The sequence below is a fragment of the Tachypleus tridentatus genome, chromosome 10, assembly GCF_004210375.1.
Source record: "Tachypleus tridentatus isolate NWPU-2018 chromosome 10, ASM421037v1, whole genome shotgun sequence".
NCBI classification, from domain to species: domain Eukaryota; kingdom Metazoa; phylum Arthropoda; class Merostomata; order Xiphosura; family Limulidae; genus Tachypleus; species Tachypleus tridentatus.
In genome coordinates this window covers 140,756,608-140,777,433 of record NC_134834.1, presented here as the reverse complement: position 1 = coordinate 140,777,433, position 20,826 = coordinate 140,756,608, and the positions used below count along the sequence as shown (strand labels likewise).

At 30.7% G+C, this 20,826-nt stretch overlaps 2 protein-coding genes across 6 annotated transcripts in view; one reads left to right on the top strand and one right to left on the bottom strand.

Annotated features, from left to right (window-relative positions):
• LOC143230459 (uncharacterized protein C8orf76 homolog) overlaps positions 1-6,345 on the top strand; it is a 52,150-nt gene extending 45,805 nt beyond the window's left edge. The window contains exon 9 of one of the 2 annotated variants that reach the window (XM_076464056.1): positions 2,259-6,345. In XM_076464056.1, the coding sequence (XP_076320171.1) occupies positions 2,259-2,295 (37 nt within the window). In that variant the 3' untranslated portion in view covers positions 2,296-6,345. The remainder of the gene's footprint in view (positions 1-2,258) is intronic. The other variant, XM_076464059.1, reaches the window with a different exon arrangement.
• Positions 6,346-9,443: 3,098 nt separating this feature from the next.
• LOC143230458 (uncharacterized) overlaps positions 9,444-20,826 on the bottom strand; it is a 68,208-nt gene continuing 56,825 nt past the window's right edge. For 3 of the 4 annotated variants that reach the window (XM_076464054.1, XM_076464052.1, XM_076464053.1), the window contains exons 10-13: positions 20,518-20,616; positions 14,933-15,036; positions 14,352-14,439; positions 9,444-12,785 (exon numbers count right to left, since the gene is read on the bottom strand). In XM_076464054.1, the coding sequence (XP_076320169.1) occupies positions 12,528-12,785; positions 14,352-14,439; positions 14,933-15,036; positions 20,518-20,616 (549 nt within the window). In that variant the 3' untranslated portion in view covers positions 9,444-12,527. The remainder of the gene's footprint in view (positions 12,786-14,351; positions 14,440-14,932; positions 15,037-20,517; positions 20,617-20,826) is intronic. The other variant, XM_076464055.1, reaches the window with a different exon arrangement.

Here is a 20,826-nt window from a genome sequence, read left to right as displayed (position 1 = left end):
ATTTCATTATATCAGTCACTTAATTTTGAACTATAAATAATTTTAATGTTTGTAAAATACTCAACAGAAGAGGAAACTATGATGTAGTTGTTACTGGGCAAAGCATACAAATTACAGGAACGTAACCTTAAATCTAAAATTATTGAAAGTTATTGTAGAAAAGAAGTTTGTTTTATTGCATATTGGATCAGTTACAAAAATTTGTTTTTTATGTGATAGTTTTTAAGTAAATCGAAGGGTCTTCACACAGTAATTTTGTGTTCTAAATATGTAGTGCATACTGGAGAAACTTGCACAGTTTGATGAAAAGTTAAAAAATAACAACCTTTACACTCCAGATAAAAATCTCATAATCTTTTATATGTATCTGGAGTGTAAAAGTCATTTTTTCTAAACTCTACACAGTAAATAGTCCTGAAGAAAATTAAATATAATTTGTTTTGAAGTTCTGTGCATTTTTAAAACAGTGTAGAGGTGTGAGAGAAGAAACTTTAAACAGAATTTAGATATATTTCACAAAAAATTAACAGATTTTTATGAGATTTCACTTAGAAGTTACCAGTATAAGTGTTAAAGAGATCTTTAATAGAATAAGGGAATTAGTTTCATTTTAGCCTTGAACAGTTTTTCTGTAATTTCAACTTCTACATGAGGACTCTTAAACTGTTCCCTAAAGGTTAACTTTCAATCTCATTTCTAAAGGCATTGTTTGACTTTTACCTGTAATTTAATTAAGTATTTGTTGAGTTTGCTAACAATTGAATAGTTCATAATTACCATACAAGACAGTAAAGTCCAGGTTTTCATTTAAAGTACATATTATTATTGTGTTTTTAGGAATGTTTAAGATAAGAATTAGCAGTGTTGTATTACATTTAAATTTGGTGACACAGTCTGTAATTCTTATTTACATACAAGAGCATATTATTTAATAGTTTTCATCATTCTTGCCAGTCACATCTTCTTGTAGGTTTATTAATAAAAAAATACATGTTCATTTACTTTGTGCCTTATATTGTATAATAGTGCATTGTTGTTTTGTTTTTTGTTTTTAACTGTGAGGTGTGTCGTGTCTCATTCTTTGTGATCTAACCATCACACCTGCTGGAAAACTTGTTTCTATGGGCTCAAATGCTTCAGCTTTGCCAGAAATCCTTAATATATCACAGCAAAAACACCTTAAAACTAGTGAATATTAAATACGTAAAATACAATAAAAGAATCAATCAATATATAATTCAAGCAAATAATTATTCAAGTAACACAAGATGATTAACAGAGTTGCAGTTTACGAAAGTGAAAAGGCACTATTTGCTATTGTTGTAAAACATTACTTATTGTTGAATATCAGAAGGTTATAAATATTTCAAAAATTAGTATAATTCACATGAACTAAATGTCAATACAATTTTTAGTTTCTTCATTGTATTTACAAAACAACAACACTTTATTTGAATTGATTTATTAAAGACAGAGGTGAAGTAGTTAATCTTCAAAAGTTGAAATTTGGAAAAGAATTTATATTTCCAATAAACTGTTTTGTTATAATTACCAAATAAAAAAAAAGATTATCCACTGAGAAATAATGTAAAAGTATATCTATGCAACAAAATGGAAGTATAGATTGTGAATTTTGGTGGTATAACTTATACTTCTGTACTATTCTTGGACACATTTGTTTCATACACAAATGTAACTTCTAGTAGGTTTTAATTAATTATAACTAAACAATTGCAAAATGGTAGAACATACTTTCAGTTCAATATATAATGGTTGAAGAAAAGTGCAATCACATATTGTTTAGATCTTGCTCACATTTCTCTCAAATGAAGGGGTGCTCTGGAAGATTGAATAAAAGATTTTGATTAATGCATTAACATTATGAGAAATTATGTAAATATTGAATAGTTTAAAAGTGTTATGGTATCCACTAAGGTAGACTGTTTTTTAACATCTTCAAAGAACATAAAGCATCATCTCCATCTTTGGATATTTATTTTACAAGAATACTTAGTATCTTGGAAAATCTCTTCTCCTTTGAGGTTGTGTGTAATATTTCATCATGGGAGCAGTTTTATTATTTGTCTCGAAATGTTGAATGAAAGATAAGTAATTAGTCTTTCCAGCAGACCTGCTTTTTTCTACTTTATTTAAAAAAAATCTAGCATCCCTTGATTTTTAATAAATAATATGTAGACTTTTTTTTAATATTATGGCATCAATTATAATTATTTTTGCTTCTCTTTTTTTCTTTCCAGTGAAAATAACTTACAGTACAGATCATCTGTAGGCTGATGCTGCTAAAACATATCTACAGAGTTTCATATCTTCTGTCAGGATGGTGTGAAATCTGCTGCTCTTTGAGGGGCTGGTGGTTAATTTATAATTTATTTAGAGATAGTTTCACAGTGTAACCTAAGGGAATACAGTAGCATTACATACTTGTAGTGCAGTGTCATTATTTACCGTACACAAAAAAAATGATAGCTTTACAGTGTTTTCTCTCCTGGGATTAAAAAGTTAATAGAAAAATGAAATGCTTTAGTATTTCATTGTATGTGTACAAAAATGTTTTTTTGTTGTGTTTTTGTGATAGCTTTACAGTGGTTTCTCTTCTGGTATTAAAGCAAGTAGGCTTTCAAGGCAACCCACAAAATGCTTAAGGTCTGTACATTGATATTGTAATTTTTTTTTTTAAATAATGAAAGCTAATGCAGGTAACATTTTAGACTTTCATGTACCTAGATATTGATTAATTAAATTAGTTGTAAAGCTGGGAGGAATTTCAAAAGTAATTTAATGCTCATCTTAAAGGTAATTATCAAGTACATATATGGTAAAACAAAATGTGATCTCAGCTGGCGTGAAAAGGAGGAGAATAATTGACTGTGGTGTTATAAAACCTAACTTCAAAAGGTAGAGAATATGAGGATATTGTTTTATTTTTTGTAAGTCAGTATAGTGGTTGTTGCTGGACTAAAACAATTGGTCAGTCATGTTAATGGACAGTAACACACAGTCAATGCTAAAATAATATCTAATAAAGCTAATGGAGACATTAAAGCAATGACAAAGCCAACAGTAGCCTCACATAAAAACAAACCAATAACAACAAAACATAATGAGCGAGTTTAGTGGTTTTTAAAGATTGCTTGCTCTTTGTGAATGTTCTTATAGTTTTTGAGAAAGACCACCGAATCATTTCAAGCAAGTTTCATTTTTGAATTTCCAAGTACTTGACAATAAATAAAGGCAATATTTCCTTCAGTATTTCTGGTGGACTTGGTTCCATACTTTAGGAAACAGTTTAAGAAGGTTGTTGAAAGTAAAAACAACATATACTAAGGTGCAATTACTATGAAGTTTTAATAGGCTCTTAGATTTGGACTTGCTAAAGGAAATTATGTTGGCGAAGTACTAATGGACAGAAGAAGGATATGCACTGCCTCTTACTTATTATTGGGATATGATGGGCCAAATGTCAATAAAAGAATGTAGAATTGTGTTCACAACTACTTGAAAGAATCATGATTTCCAGAATTTATTCCATACCCAGTGCATGCAGTTCATAATATCTTCAGGAAAGGCCTCTGTACTTTTGGTGAAGAAGCAGTACAGTTAACTCTAGGTGTATTCCATTACTTAGATCTCACATATGCTGCAAGGAGGATTTTATGGATACTTTATTTACATTAGAATTAGAAAAAACTTCATTAATAAGACATGATTAGTGCAAATAGCTCACCTTTCTTTATGTGCTGAGAAAAGCTGGAAGAAAGAAGTGGGATACTTTAGTTCTTTACTTATTGAAATACCTGTCAATTAGAGTAAGAAATGACAAAAGTAAAAGTCTTCTAATGAAAAGTTGAAGAATACAAATACTCTGTAAAAATGTTGAAGCAGTAGCTGTTGACATCAGGAATCTTTGATTCACCTTTTATTTGTTAAGAAACATACTGAAGAAAGATAGATGTGATTGGGAATTTGCATGGGTAGATGCTACTGAAAATTGATGTTATGAAGCTAGAAAACTATTTGGATAAGGACATTGAAATTGATGTTAAATGCCATAAAAAATTCTGAACTAGAAACCATTATAGTAAAAAGCATTGAGACTAGAAATGAGAAAGTTTCTGCAGGAAATTCCAGTATAGTTTTGTAAAAACCTTCTACCAGATAAACTCATAATAAGAAATTCACAGTGCCTGCATCCAGAAGTGAGAGAATATGAGATGTGTCAGGAGATTGGCAGAAAGCATATGTAACATTAAAGAGGTGAAGCTTGTTTTGTCAAAAATGTGTGGAAAGTCCTTCACGAGTGAACACAATTTAGAGGAATGACAGATTGTAGATCAGTGTTTTACACTTTGTATGGTTCATGGAGGTACAGATACTGAAAGAAGTCCTAACAGAATAGAGAATGCCAGTATATTGTACAGTGAAAATATCATTAAAGTTCATATAATATTATGTTTACTAAAAAAAAGAATCTCCCAGTAAATATATAGAAACCATAATGAAAAGCAAAATGTTGATGTGGAATTCCTAAAGAAACAAAAATAAGAAAGTAAAGAGAAGCTAGAACATGTAGTTATTAGCAAACAAGTTTTAAATACTGGCATACATATATGTGTTTGTGTGTCTTAAAAAATTCTCAAGAACATGCACTAACAAGAACATCACTGGCATGTGTTAAATGAGAGCTTTAGACATAAAATATCACAAAATCTTCAAACAATTGAGTGGCATTCTACACTTATTATTATTTTTTTACCTCTATTTTTTCTGTGATAACATTTTTTTAAAAAGTTTCTTTATTATTTCTTTATATGTCACCAAATCAGTGTTTTACCTAACTCTGATGGTTTGGGCACTTGATTCACAATCTGAAAGTCATAGTTTGAATCCCTTTCACAGAATATGCTCCCCCATTAGAGTTACTGGATTAAGATTCAAGGAAGAAAAAGAGATTAGTGTTTTATTAGTATTATTATTATATGTCTGCTACACCTATGCACATCAAATAATAATATAAAGCTATTAATCTATTTGCTTGAAACATCTTCAGTCTCATTAAATACTCAAGTGAGATATACATCTTCATTATTTGCTTTTGTTCTAAAATTAATATAATGCCTTCCTTTTTATGCTAATGACCATGTGATTGTAGCTTTTGTTATATTTTATTACAGTGTTTTATACTAATTGATATACATGTAGTTAACTAGTTTATGCTAATGACCATGTGATTGTAGCTTTTGTTATATTTTATTAGTGTTTTATAATAATTGATATACATGTTGTAGTTAACTAGCTAATATTTTAAATTTGAAATGTGCATTTTTCTATTTTACACTATAAAAGTTAATACAAAAATGAAATGCTTTAGTATTTCATTGTATGTGTACAAAATTTTTTTTTTGTTCTTGTGATTTTGTATTTCTTTTAAATTCATAAGGTGTAAATTAACAGATATTTTATTGTAATGTTTTGTAAATTTCTCAAGTCTTTAAGATACATGTAATGTTCTTGGGCCCATACATATTAATAATTATAATTAGTTGAGTACATTTGCTTTGGTTTACAACCTGGAAAAAGCCTGATATTTAATCTAATTACATTTGTATAGTTAATGTTGTAATCTAAATGTTTTTTTGTTTGTTTTTCCCAAGTGATGTTCAAATGTAAAAGGATAATAACAAAAAGAAATTTCAGGTTTTTTTTTGTAGTCTGTTGCAAGGATTGTTTTCGTAGAAAAAAAAACAGTTTAAATTCAAGTACAATGTGTGAGTAGCGATATGGTTTTGTTCCAGAATCACAAGTATTTCTTTATCTTATCTTAATTCCTCAAAGGGAAGACACGAGTTTTAAACTTTGTGCCATAAATGTTGTGCTAATTTTATTCTGTTTTTGCATTACCTTACCCCTTATTTTTTATTTAATAATTAAGATAAAGTTAACTGTCTGAAAGAGACAAAGATCTCCAATGTTATTTGTAATGGTAGTATTGAAAGTGAGAAAGTAGTCTCCATTGTTGGGAAACTAACATATGAAAGTTTTGAATAGTGCAATCAAACTTTCTTTTAAAATAATTTGGAAGTTTTCTATTGAAACTTGAATGTCTGGTCTATGATAAACTTAATGTGAAAATGTACAGAAAGCTGACCTGCTGGTAAATACGGTTTACTTCAATGGAGAATTTTAAGGTAATTAAATAAGTCCTGATATGGACTCTCAAATAAATATCTATTCTCATACGGTGCTGCTACTGCAAAATATTTTATATGTGTGCCTTGTGACTCTCATGTGATAACACTCCAAGAATAAAAGTGTGATACACTTTCATTGTGTGTGCAACTCCTTTTATTTTCAATTCTACTTTACTATTGCTTTTCATGTGCTTCACACTCATAAATTTTAAGTTTAAATTCCAAAGTGGGATTGCTTCATTACTTTTTTTTTGTCATGTTAAAGATGCCTTTCACTTTAACTTGTTTTTCTTTCACATTTGTTGTTTTTGTCTATCAGACATAGTTTGTGTGATTCGTGTTTCTCAAATGAATTGCGAGATTCATGATATTATTTCACATATCATACTTCCTATACGCACATTTTCACAGGCTCTAGGTGGGAATGGCCCATCTTTGGAATAATTGGTGATTATTCATCAAGAGCCTGATTGTTGTATGGGTCAACCACCCTCTCTTGTACTTACCAAACATCCTCCTTAATGAACTGAATCTATTCAGGCCAAGGAAGATTTTGATAGCCTCTTTTCACCATTGGATTTTGCCATGTCTTCCTGTAATGAACCAGCAGAATCAACTAGGCCTGATATGGCACTGTTAGACATTATTTCTCATGTATGTGATGTCTTTTCCATTATTTCCTATAAATCCTGTCCTTTGATGCATGATAGTTCTTTCTATATATATATAGTTTTATCACCCTCCCTGAATATTAGGGTTCCTGCTGAGTAATTTGCTTAATAATTGTTGAGGGTGCCAGCATGCCTGATGGGCTTATGGATCAGTTTGCTTTGGCTTACCATCATGCTGACTGTCTGTTTTTGACTCTCAGCAGTTGGGGTCTATTTTACATGTCTGCAGCCAGTCTCTGATTTTCCTGTGCATTTAACTCAAGCCCAGTTTTCACACTTTCATCTCACCCTTACTTCATTTCCACAGTATTTATCTACTGTATAACTCCTTTCCAAGACAATAGACCAAGCTCCTGAGGGGTTTTCAAGGGACAGCTCCTCCCTTATTATCTCCGTGTTAGCTCGTTTTCATTTTTGGTTCTTGCTTCTATGCATGATTTCTTTGTTGTTGGGATTTTATGAGCTGAGATGCAGCCTTGTCTCAGGGTTGTTTGCTGCTCACTTATCTAAGGGATTTAAAGGAGTCTGACCATCACAGTCATCAGCTGCTCTTGAAAGCAACTCGTGGTTTTGTTAATCAAATTAGAGAAGCCATTCCTTCATCCTACATAGTATCTTGCCCACTTTTTTTTTTTTTTTTGTCAACACCCATCTCAGTTGGGCCCAACCATCTACTTTTTGACATTGTTTTATGGAGTTTTCATTTTTCCATACTCCTTTTATTACAACTGGCAAGATTCTATCAATTTTGAGGATGTGATCTTCCATAGTAGCCCTTATATCCATAGGTCATGCTTATATGCAAGTTCTTCAGTGGGTTCATTCCATGTAGTGGAGTCTTACATGATATCTTCTGCAGACTCTTATTACCCTAGTTGATGATCTGTAAAGGTGGTTGGACAAGACTCGCACATCAGTGGGTGTCCCACTTCCTCCTCTTCATCTAGATTTACATATTTATACAGACACATCCCTTCAGGGATTGGAGGTGTTGGTCGATCAATAGGAAACTTTGGGGTACTGCAGATATAGGGTACTCCACAAGATCGCTTGTAAGTTTATCTTTATGATAGAAATGCTTCATAAGTTTGCTCATCTGAGACCATACTCACCTATTGACAACATGAGTTAAGCAGAAGAGTATAACTGCCCATCCCTGCCATGCCTTGTATTGAATAAATCAGCATGGTCTGCTTTTAAAAAATAGTTTTGTGGACACCCACTGCATTTTTTCCAAGTGTTATTGCTTCTTTGGACTCTCCACAGCATCTTACTCCCCACCTTTCTTCTAACAGTTTGAGAGTCCTTACAATTTTATAGCTCTGGTGTTCTGCTGTTGTATATGACATGATATTCTTAAATATGAAACATAAAAATAAATGGGAGTGAGATGTTAAAATTGCAGTTCACCTATTTAATTAGGATCCACTATCCTACCCCACATGGTTATCAGTTCCTTAGTGGTTAGTTTTTGAATTTAGGGTAGAAGCAATTAATATAAGTCCTCACATGTGCATTACAGATGTCTGTAATGTTCAGATATTTATAGTCCATCACTCTTAAGGTCATGGTAGAGGTTAATTGAAGACTGTTATGGTTTTTCCCTTCCTTTATCCTTTGATGTTTCATGTCTGAGAAGTGATAATGTATTTGGGGTGATTTTGGTGAATTCCACTTTTGAGGGAAATGGTTTACATTATGTAGATGTCTCTTCATTTTCAGATGTTGGGTTCCTGGATTGATCTATCAATTTCTTAAAGTTGCATGTTCACTTAATAAAAAAGTTTTTATTTATAATAAAATAATAACTTATCAATATTTTTGTCACCAATGCACAAAGTTGAATATGTGTAATTATAACTTTTATGTTATCTTACCTTTCAATGATTCTTTCTCAGCCTGATTTCACTGTAACATAATCTTTACCGTCTGAGAAATGCATATGCCTAAACATTGCACAAAAACAAAATTAGAAAAAAGTTTTTATTTGGGCAAGTAAACTTACTCTTTATTATGTTTTATCCAAATTTTTCTTCTCCACCTTGTGGAACAACAATCATTCAGTAAAATCAAGTAGAATCATATGTAGACAATTATCAGCTTTAAGCTATTTAGGATAAACAATGGTAGCTTTATTTTACAATCTTTAGTCATTTTAGAAAGAAAGAGAAAGGTAAGTTTGACTGATTTCATATTTTTTGTGGTTGTTACAAAGTCAGTGTAGAGTTATGGTAAGGTAAATAAAATAAAATATTATTACTGAAAAAAAAAGGTTGATATTAATTTAAGAGGTTTTAGAGCTTTAACATGCAAATCATATTACACTTAGATTGTTCAACTCTGACTCCTTATATTCACAGTGACATCTTTATTAGGAATATTTAATTAAAAATCTGACCTTTTGTGTGCAAAAGAACTGTAATTTTTAAGAGATACACATACCATATTAAAAATCATTTAAACATGTTTTGATGGTTACAAGTTTGGTCAAAATGATGGAGTCATTTCTCATGAAATGCATTAGTACAAAAACACTGATTTCCATGCCAAGCATGTGGAGTTCAGCAGAATTTTTTAGTTCAATAAAACTATGGTATACGATGATTAAGTAGTAAGTACAGGTTTCACAATGATTTAAATTTCAAAGGTACTGAAGAACTGAAAAATGTTTAGTTTTTATTTGCAGAAGTACAAAAATAATTGATCTATGAACTAATCTTTGCTACATGCTCTTAAAGAAGGACAGTAGTCGAGGTTCTGATAATCACAAAAAGCCAGAATTTAACTCAGTGAACTAACTACAAGAGGAGGATCTAGGATATTAGAAAATTTGTGTAGGAGGTGGAAGTTTACTTTGTTTGTTGTTAAACACAAAGATACACAGTGGGTTATTTGTGCTGGGTCCACCACAAGTATTGAAACCTGATTCTTAGGATTATAAGTCTGGAGATGCACTGCTGAATCACTGGAAAGCAAAGTTTGTTTTGACTAATAACAATTTGATAATAAGTCAGACTTTTTCCTGTTCAGTATTATTTGGTGTATGTGTGTTGGAATTAGTTTGGTATGTTTTGAATTTCATGCAAAGCTACATGCACTAACTGACCCTAATTTAACAATGTAAGACTAGAGGGAAGGCAACTGGTCATCACCACCCACCACCAACTTGTGGGCTTCTCTTTTACCCATGAATAGTGAAATTAACCGTCACATTATAATGCTTCCACAGCTGAAAGAGCGAGCATGTTTGGTATGACAGGGATTTGAACTCATGACCCTAAGATTACAAGTTGAATGCCTTAACCACCTGGCCATGCCAGGCCTACATGTTGGAATATTATTTTCTGTGCTTTATCTTCAAAATATAGTTCTAATTTCCAAACTATAACTTTGATACCCTTTGTTTGGAAGATTCATGATTGTCATTTTGCTGTTGGATGATAATTGGGCTTGTTTCTTTTTGGTTATATTTTTTTACTTGTGACTGGTTGAAAAAAATTACTTTAATGTTGAAAATTTGACCTCAGGAGGTATCTATAAGCTTTATTTTTCGTTTTATTAGTAGGAGGGTGTGGTATCGATGTTTGACTTTCTGGTTATTACCCTCATGCTGCAAGGGTATTTCAATCAGATCCTGTGTGTATGTGTTTCCATGTGCGTATCTCAAAAACTATTTGAGAAATGTATACATTTCACAAAAGATGAGATGTAAATATGGGATAGTTCTTCCCAAATTTGTTCCAAATCAAAGTGTGGGTCACTTTTGAAATTTTTTTTTTATAATCTAGAGATAGGGCACTTTTTTGGTTTGTGGTTAATAACTCTGTAAAGTGTGCCCAGATTTATGCCAAATTTCATAGACATTAAGATTGAAACTGCTCATCACACTACAAAAAATCATTGTGGATCTGAGAAGGATTTTCTGAGTTTTCAAAGGTGAAATTATATAACATAAATGCAAGGAAATCTTAAAAAGGAGAGGCCTGGTGAAAGTATACTATTCCTCTGACTGCACTTGTTATATATGTAAAATACAGTGACTGGAAGCTATAACGTTAGATTGTTTTAGCAATGCTTATTATATAAACTTGTAATTTACATTAAAACTTAGAAGCTTAAATGGGAACAGACAGGTTATCTACATTGTGTAATTTGGAGCAAACAAGTGTCATGTGATACAGAAGTGAAAATTGAGAATTTATTTAAATATTTTATTTTGCAAGTAACTGAAACTTGTGTTAAAATTTTGAAGCTAGAACTTGCATAATATTGAAACTTGATTCATTCACCAAATTTTGTCAAGTTTATTAACAATAAAGTTGTTTAACTATAGAGCCAGGGGGTTAATTTTGCACTCATATATTTTATTATGTAATTGTTTGGAAGGATCTTTACTTCATACTTCTTATTATACACTGTGTGTTTTTTATTTTTCATTTCCAATAATACCATAATTCTGAAAACAAAGCTTGATTAATAGCAATTTCTTGAAATTTCATTTGAAATAATATATATAATAATAGAATCATGGAATAAACCTCAAGCTGTATTTATATTGGCTAATTCCACTAGCAATAATCACAATATATCTTGCTATACCTTGAAAACAGTACAAAAAAAACATTATTTTAAGAAAAGTGTATGGTTGTCAGAGTAAAGTATAATTATTTGGCATTCAAACAGAAAGACATATATGGGAAAGCAAGTTTTTTTTAAATTTTGATGAATAAAAACTAAATCACCAATTCACTGTGTTTGTATTTTCCAAACAGCATGAACTACTGAGCTCAATCTGACTGAGAACTATTATGTCTATATATTTTGTAAGTCTAGTGCCATAATGTAATTATTTTTTTTTTGTTGAACCCTGGTTCTGGCAATATTATTTATCTCTTTCCATGCTACAATGAAGTATGGTGCCAGTTAAACGATCTGACAGTATACTTGACAAACTAGATAGACATAGATAGGTGGCATTCTGTTATGGTGAGTTTTATTTTTTACACCTTTGAATGTGTGAGAAACAAAAATATACTGCATATATTTTGAAACAAGAAATATTGGTTTGAAGCATTTTATTTTTACAAGTGTTTCAGCTTTTTGTAATTTCTTAGTATAATATTAAGTGATGGTGCCTAGGGCAATAATTATATTGTTCTGTAAGTACTAAACATATGCTATACTTTTAGAATGCAACATGACATCTATAAAGATATTGGAAGAATTTTAATCAAACTTTACATTAAAATTCATATTCATCACTGAATACCCAAGGTTCTGTTAGTAACCTACTACCTAGTTTTTATTTGATACACAATACACTTAAATCTGGAAACAAACTTCAGAAATGCACACACCATATTCCATTATTTGTTCTGTAAGCTGTCTAGAAAATTGTACTTTACCAAATTTTTCTTTTTGTTTATACACATTTTATTTACGTATTATTTATTTTTTTAACATAATCAATTTTGAAGTGGAATAACTGAATAAAAGTAATGGTTGATATGTACCAAATGGTTGAATTAAATTCATAATTCCTAAGCTTTAGGTTACTAAAGATGCAGACATCTCATTAAAAAAATTCACTATATATATATATATATATATATATATATTGTTATAATTTCATTTTACTGTAATTTTCTTAACACTTGTGTGGTAGCTGAATCTTCAAACAAGAAATATGAAAATTATCACCTACATGCTGGGCTACACAACCCAACATGTCATACTTTTTGCTCATGCTGTGTGAAGATTCCAGTTCATACAGAGTGCAGGTATTGAATAGGAGGCCTTCATGTAGACAGTGCAATGGATCAGACTGAATGGCTCCTTCAAGCAGGGTCAGTGACTCCTTTAGATGACCCATGTAAAGCAGACAGACAGCCATGTTGTTCAGCAACTTGAAAATAAACAAATGATTATACATTTTAATTAACATAATCAACAACACGATTTTCAACTGAAACGAAAATAATTTAAGACTTAAAAACACTAATTATTAAAAAGACCATGAAGAACAAAATTTGAACAAAATACAATTAACCATATATCACCAGTTTGAACTTTCAGATACATACTGCACTACTGGGGTCCAAGAAACCCATACAAAAAACACGCATACAATCAACAATATATCACCAGTTTAAACTTTCAGGTACATATTCCACTACTGGGGTCCAGGATACCCAACACACATACAAAAATACATATTTCATAACTTGCATTTCTAACTGTGGAAAAAATATCACATTATAATATTTAAATAAGTGTTGAATCTTATGGCATATTTTAATTCAGCTAGCCTGTTCAGCAGAAGGCCCCCTTATGAAAAATGTGCAAACCTCATATTTAATATTATTTTAAGTATTCTTACAAGATGTGTTACTTTGATAAAATGTTTTACACCAAGTACTTATCAACTTTTTCCTGATAAAAATTTAATTTCTACAGCTAAAATTTAGAATATAAACCTGGTGAAACATCTTTAATCTTCATATTATGAAAGTTTGTTTCAAGAAGTCTATTATTTTAATACAGAAGTATTATTACGAAACTACTCTGAGGTAAAATATAAAAACTTTCATGCCTAATCCTTACATAACAAAAATCATGTCAGAAGTACATCTTAAAAACTCATTTAAATCCATAGTTGACATGAGAATGTCATACTTGTCAAGAGAACAAATATGTGCAAGAAACTATATAATTCAATATTAACATTAATCTTTTGTACATTTAAAATCTGATCTGACACTGGAAAAAAAAAATTATAATTAAACACAATCTAACATCAGCACGTAGTTTTAGAAAATGCTTAATTTTAATTTCTGTATTTTCAACACCCAGTCTTGGGGCAAATGAGACAAAATATAAAGGATTAAGTGGGCTATAGAAGGATGTCATGGTTTTGGTATCCCAGTTAAAAAACTGAAAAAGTACTTCAATAAAGGGTTAAAGAAATGACAACATGTTTTACAATCAAAGGAACTCGCTTTTCAACAGTGTTTGCCCATGAAGATTTAAAATTTGGTGGTTAGCCAGATGGTGTTTCTCTTGCATGAAATGTTTAATCAGGTGCCACATTTAATCATCTTACAATGGTAAGTAAGCCTTTCTAGGCCATCCCTAATGACAGAACATATGAAAACCACTGAAAAAAATGGCTCTAGATCTGAGAAACTAAATCTAGTATTGTGCAAAATATGTAGCCACTATTCTTTCTTATTTGGGATTTGAATTTTACTGTCCTGCTGCCTAGGATATGATGTAAATTTGACAATGCTGATAGGCAATTTAAGTTCTATGTAATAAAAGGAGTATAAATCTGTATATAGATTTAAAAAAATTAAAATACTAAAAAGCTTTGTCTGGGAATCAACCCATCAAATATGTCTCTTTGAATTGCAGACAGGGTGTTAACTAAACAAATGCTTAAAATTGTTACACTATAAGAAGGATCACTTACAACCAGGTTGTTAGGTTGTATATCTAATGCCTGTTTGTAGTGGTTGCATGCATCAGAGTAGTTATTTGTGGCTACAGCAAGTAGAGCCCTGAAAAGACACATAATATGAATTATACGGACATAATTGCTGTTTTTATATTTTTGTACTTGCCAACTCCCAAAATACATGAACTAAATTCATAACAAATTATCTAATTCTTAATGAATTTACTGATTTGTTAAGTTGGTTGGAAAGCTTGAAAAAAAATTCAGAAAAAATGGGAAAATTTTAAACACTAACTTGTTAGGTTCTTACCAGCATATTATACTTTCTTACATTATTCTTATTACAGTAAAACTATATTTGATATATGAAATACATAATCAATAAAAAATGCTTTCATGTATATATGTAAAAATTAATTTACAGTTTTTAATTCACCACATTAACAGGCTGACATATAATTCTATTACTATTATAAGTTGAATTTTCTATTTTAATGCGACAACAATTGCTAATGATGCATATTGTTTTCAGTACAGTTTCCTTATTTGAAATTCTTAACTGCACTCGAGAGAGAACACAACACATAAATTTCCACCTGTTTGTTAACTCTTCTACTTCAATTTCAACCTTGGAACCAGCTTCAACTTTGAGTGATGTGGCTTTATTAAAATACTCCTGAGCTCCCTTAATATCTCCCATCTAGAAACAATATTAACAAATTAATTTTAAGAGTAGCTTTATATCTGTTCCATCAAAAAATATTAAAAAGTAATTCAGAAATCTAATTTTGTATGTACGTGTGGTATTTATATTTTCTAGTAGTATTATAGTACTTATTATTTACTCTATATATGTGCAAGTTTCACACAACTTGTTGAGAAATGTGTTACATTCATTTCATTTTAGCTGCCTTTCTTCCTTTGTTATTATATTTGTTCTAGGCATGGGTGGTTTGCTGTAATACTGTATATTACAAAAGGATGTCAACAGCAGTGCCCTTCAGTGGTAGTTTAGACATTATCTCAACATTATGGCCTTTATTTATATTTGAATAAGCATGACCAGCACTTTGGTACTGCTGATCAGTCTGGTACATATTTTTCTATATCACACTGCCCTAAAAGTAAATTCAGTTTTTCTGGATATATCACATTAGAAACAATGCTAAAAATTTAACCTCATACATAACTGTACCTACTCCACGACTTGCTTGGTAGTGTACTTCCGGAATTGAATAAAATATTAAGAGGGTACCTTTTAGGCCAAATAAATTCTCTTGTGCCTAAAATCAAACTTTACAAATAAAATAAATAATTAAAAGCTACTCTTTGTTTTCCTTTCACATTCACTATGACTTAAATGGGAACTGTCATAATTATTAATATTAATCTTGACTTTGAAATCGTCTTAAACCCCTTATTGTAAGTTGCACCAAATAATCTTCCATTAATATTTGCAAGATAGATTCAGTTTAATAACTTTCATTAAAAAATAATTGTTAATTGTCTTCCATGAAAGTGTGGTGTTCACAAATACAACTAGAAGCAATAGAGAAGTACCAAGTATCAAAAATATGTTTTCAAAAGAATAAAATGAACTCAAACAGCAGAAATTAAATTATTTTGATAATGAAGATTCAAAAATCATGAAATGTTGTTGAACATCCACAGAAACAATATAACATTGCTTGATGTGTTTCACAATCAAACAGTTTATTCCTTGCAAACCAATCCCATATCAAGAAGTTTTATAGAAACAAAAACAATTGATAAAGTAACTCCTTTGACATATATCAAAGTAATTTTATTTAGAGGCTATGGATGTTGGTTTTGTTCCACAAGATTGTTATAATAAGCCTATCAAACAAATTAGTATACTGATTCATGTACATTTCATTGAATCCATACCAATACATGCATGTGTGTGTCATTATGTCTTGTCACAACTGATATAATGGGAAAAATTATGTAAATGATCATCAAAAAAGACTTGTAAGCAGAGTAGGCACTTTATTATGATGTTTTATAGAAAATAACACAACAATATTCACTAGTGGTATAACTTCTGGTGATTATGTTAGTTAAAAACCCTCTATCTCAGGATCCAGCTAAATGGATTACTATGAATGAAAAAGGTTCATCAACAACTTGCTTAAAATGCATGGTGTGCTGATGCATGGATCACAGTTAGAGTTTGAACACAAGTGACAATAATGATGATGTGTTTTGCAGATAGTTGTCACAATTTTTCACATTCTTGTATAAAGACAGCTTGGATTTTGTGGTCAAGTGAAACTTATGGGATACCACATAACTATTAGTAAAGTTCGATCCATTCACTGTTGAGCATATAAACAAATTTCAAAATACAGTTACAGGACATTTTCAAATTTGTCATCAACCATTTGTGGTAAATTCATCTAACTGATGAAACAAAAGCTTTTCTCAGTAACTGCTAAGTAATTTCTCTAAGCTTTATGATGAAATTTTGAACAGACTGAATATAAGAAGCTCTTCCTAAGGTGTACTGAGGCTTTGGTTTTTTCCCCCCCGTGCACATCTAATGAAATGATAGGCTTATTTATAAGATGTTATGTTGGAATTGTATGAATTTAAGGTCAAATTAATACGATTTCTCAATGCAGCCATTACATGCATCTAGAGATAAATTCCAAAATATATTCTACAGCTTCATGTAAAATTTACCACTTTCTACTTACAAATAAGCCATAAACACGTTTTATACCTATAATGTGAACTATTTTGTAGTTACAATTCTACTGTTACCTGTAAAACTTACAATTATCAAGACAGTATGGTTAAAAACACTTTACAGTACATGTAAAGTTAACTACATATGTTTTTAATAAATAAATATCAGTACAGTACATTAGGCCTTGCAAGACCAAATAAACATCACTGATATCTCCATTATTTTTTCACAATACAAATACTCAGCTGAATTTCATGAAACTTAGAACAACCTTACCAGATATCATTTACTTTCATCTAAAAATTCAAAACTTCAATTTAGTTTTGCTATTTTTTGTACATTGTAAAATTTCCAAAATTTTGACAGACCATTTTGAAAACAAAAGTTCCTTTCATATTTGAATTCCAGTATCTTACTGTTATCAGAATGTTCCATTTTGTATATATATTCAGTTCAATTGACTCATATGCATTAACATATTTTTTGATACTTTGCCACTGATAAAGTTACCACTTCCAGTTATAAACTACAAAAAATTGCAGAAACTAACAAAGAGCAGATTTATTAGTTATATCACAATACTGTCAGGCCAAGCTATCTGACAGTAACTTTTGCTGACATTATTATTCCTAGAAATTAACTTTTTTTTAAATAAGTTACTTTACTTTACTATGTTGTACAAATATGATAAAATAACACAATGAGTGTGTGTGTGGTCCCTCAGTAAGTATGTAGAAAGTTCTAGAAAGCCTTATATACTAAGAAAGTTACAAACCAGTGACCTGTTGTGCTCTTTAGACCTAATGCCTTGTCACAGAAGATAATTTCTGAAGCTTTCCAATAAATATAATTCAACATAGAATCATTTTCAGGAATGAAAAGAAAATCAGAAACCACTGTGACATTACTCTGTCTTCTAAACTTCCCACTAAATTCTGTTGTTCTCTGATGCTCCATATGGTCACTTTCCCATACACCATAAATTACTTCCCAAACCATTCACATAAACAGTGTATAAACTTTCAATCTAATGGCATTTAAATTTTGCCTCTAGTTATTTTCAAGGTTGTGCTTCATTATTAATTGTCACATCACAAGCTGTGGGGTCATTAAAAACTGGAAATGAAGGCCTGTTAAAATAGTGATGCAAGAGAAACAAGACTCGGTTAATTTTATTCTTAATAAATAGTAGATTTTTTAGCATATGAAACCTATGCTTTTTGGACGTGCAGAAAATTGTTTTTAAATATTGAAAAGAGTTTTTTCTTCAAGCTGGATCAATGTAAGTTTGAATATTTTTCTTTGAAAATAACACTAAACAAATTTTACAAATGACAAAATAGCAGTTATAAAATATTTTTAAATAATAGATTGTTGAAACAATTAGAATTACTGTTTTTACCTATATTTGACAAATGAGTGTGTGTGTTTTTTATAGCAAAGCCACATCAGGCCATCTGCTGAGCCCACTGAGGGGAATCGAACCTCTGATTTTAGCATTGTAAATCCATAGACTTGCTGCTATACTAGTGGAGGGCATTGAAGGCTGAGAACCCTTGATTAAATAAAAATCAATGAATTTTGAATTTTTTAAAAATTTACTTTACATTCCAAATCCAAAATTAAAAGGTTATATGTGTGAATTTTGTTCATTTGTTTATACAATTAGAGTACCTGTTTCATCATTCTATTGAGTTTTAATATTTGCCCTCAATAACCAGGTTTTGGAAGCATTGCTAGATCTGATTTCTCTCACTAGATAAGTAAAATGGTATATCATTTAATGTCACTCCATTCACCTCAAAGTGTCTTTTGTATTAGATTTATTCATTCAGAATTCTACACATCTTACATGAGTAGTCTAGGCAAGTCACTTAACTGTTTTAATTACTTTAAATACACAGCACTGACTTTACATTTTATAAATTTTGAGCATGGAAGTACAAAAAAACACAAAAAATTGTTTCATATATGAAGCATGAGTTTTACCCCCTAGTTCTGTAAATTAATATTAATGTTTATTAAGAGTGAATAATGCACTTAAAGCAAAACTAAAAATCACTACTCAAACTAGTATAATGATTAGTATTCACTGTTTCATCAATTGAGTATTCTTACCATAACGATACTTTTATCTAAATACACAATGTTAAAGTTAAGCAACTACTGATGTGGCCACATTAAGCACGATAAAACTGAGAATAATTTAGTTCTTGGAACTGCCAGTCACTATCATTATTCCTAGTGCTACATTGATATAAGTAAAACATTTTGAAATAATGTTTACCACCTTGTAAAGGCAACAGAAGTTTCATCACTTGTAAAGATATATTGCATTAGAATCCTAATCACTTGCCTAATATCCTGGTTCTAATGAATTTGTTCCTTACACTTAACTCTTGAACAGCTGTTTGTGATAGAGGATATTCCTGTGTAAAGTGTGTAAACATGCTATTGTACATCTCTGAAAGCTCAGATGTTAGACATTTCTGTCCATAGATGGTTGTGATGTTAACAGCTTTTGTTCAGACAAAGCTGTGAAATATTAGTTTTTCTGGAGTAAGTGACTCATAAGACTCCAGCCCAGTACTACAACAGCAGGACTGACAGCCAGAGTAAGAGACAATCTAAATGAAAGGTTCAACCACCAACATCACAGTAGGATACAATGATGTAAACTCTCATCAACTCATCCTTCAGATTGATGAATGTATCTCATTCATTGTGTTGATAACAGCAAAGAAACATTTTCAGACTGATTGTGTCTATTTCAGAAGCTCTGTTTAGATTTTGGAAACTGTGATTTGAGACTTGACAGGTCAGCTGAATATATAACTTCTTTTTTCATTTTTAGAAATACAACAGAAAACAAACTATTTGTTTCATAATGTGACTGATGCAACTTGGCATATTTTTGTACAACCAAATATCTGCAGTGGCCTGCTTGAATGGCCAGTAATCAAAATTTTTGTGATCTCTAAATCAAAATAATAGAAGGAGATATAGCTCTATAACCACTTTTCTACAACTTCACACAAAAATATATTTTGTAGTTGTAATTAAATAACCATACAAAAAACAATAACTGTGGTTCAATAAATACTCTAGGCATATGTATAACATTAACTTTTGTACCTGTTTTTAAATTTCTATAGAGACAACATTCTATAAAATTATTCTAGTGGTAGATATAAAATCTCCATTTAACAGTTGTACCTTATAAGAAGAAATCATCAATGGTTCAACAACAATGTAACACCTCTATGTATGATATACAACCTTACTTTCATCTTTAACTAAACTATCATAAGAAAAGGTTAATAGTAAGTGTACAGTAAAAATCATTAATGAAAGAAATGCCTAATATTGCCATTGCTTTTTTACTGAATTTATATTGTTGTTTCTAACATCCATTCCCATCAGTCTCATAATTTGATAACTGCTTCTTTCAAATGCATCTTCTCTTACCTGCAGATGTATTCTTCCCATGGCCAAGCAAAGTTCACGTTCTCGTGGTTTATCTTTCTCTAGCAAGTTCTTTCCCAAAGTAACCACCATGGTATAGTCCTATAATAGGGAAAATTACATGTATACAGCTTTATAGTATAGCAGTTAGATAGAAAATCAGTATTTATTTTAGGTGAACAAAGAACCAAGTACAGTCTTGATAGATTGGATTCCTCCAAAGGTATCACTAACTGAACAATACATCCATAAATAAAAACATTCTAAATCATTGGTCCCATGACAGTGTAACAAATGAATATGTATAACAAT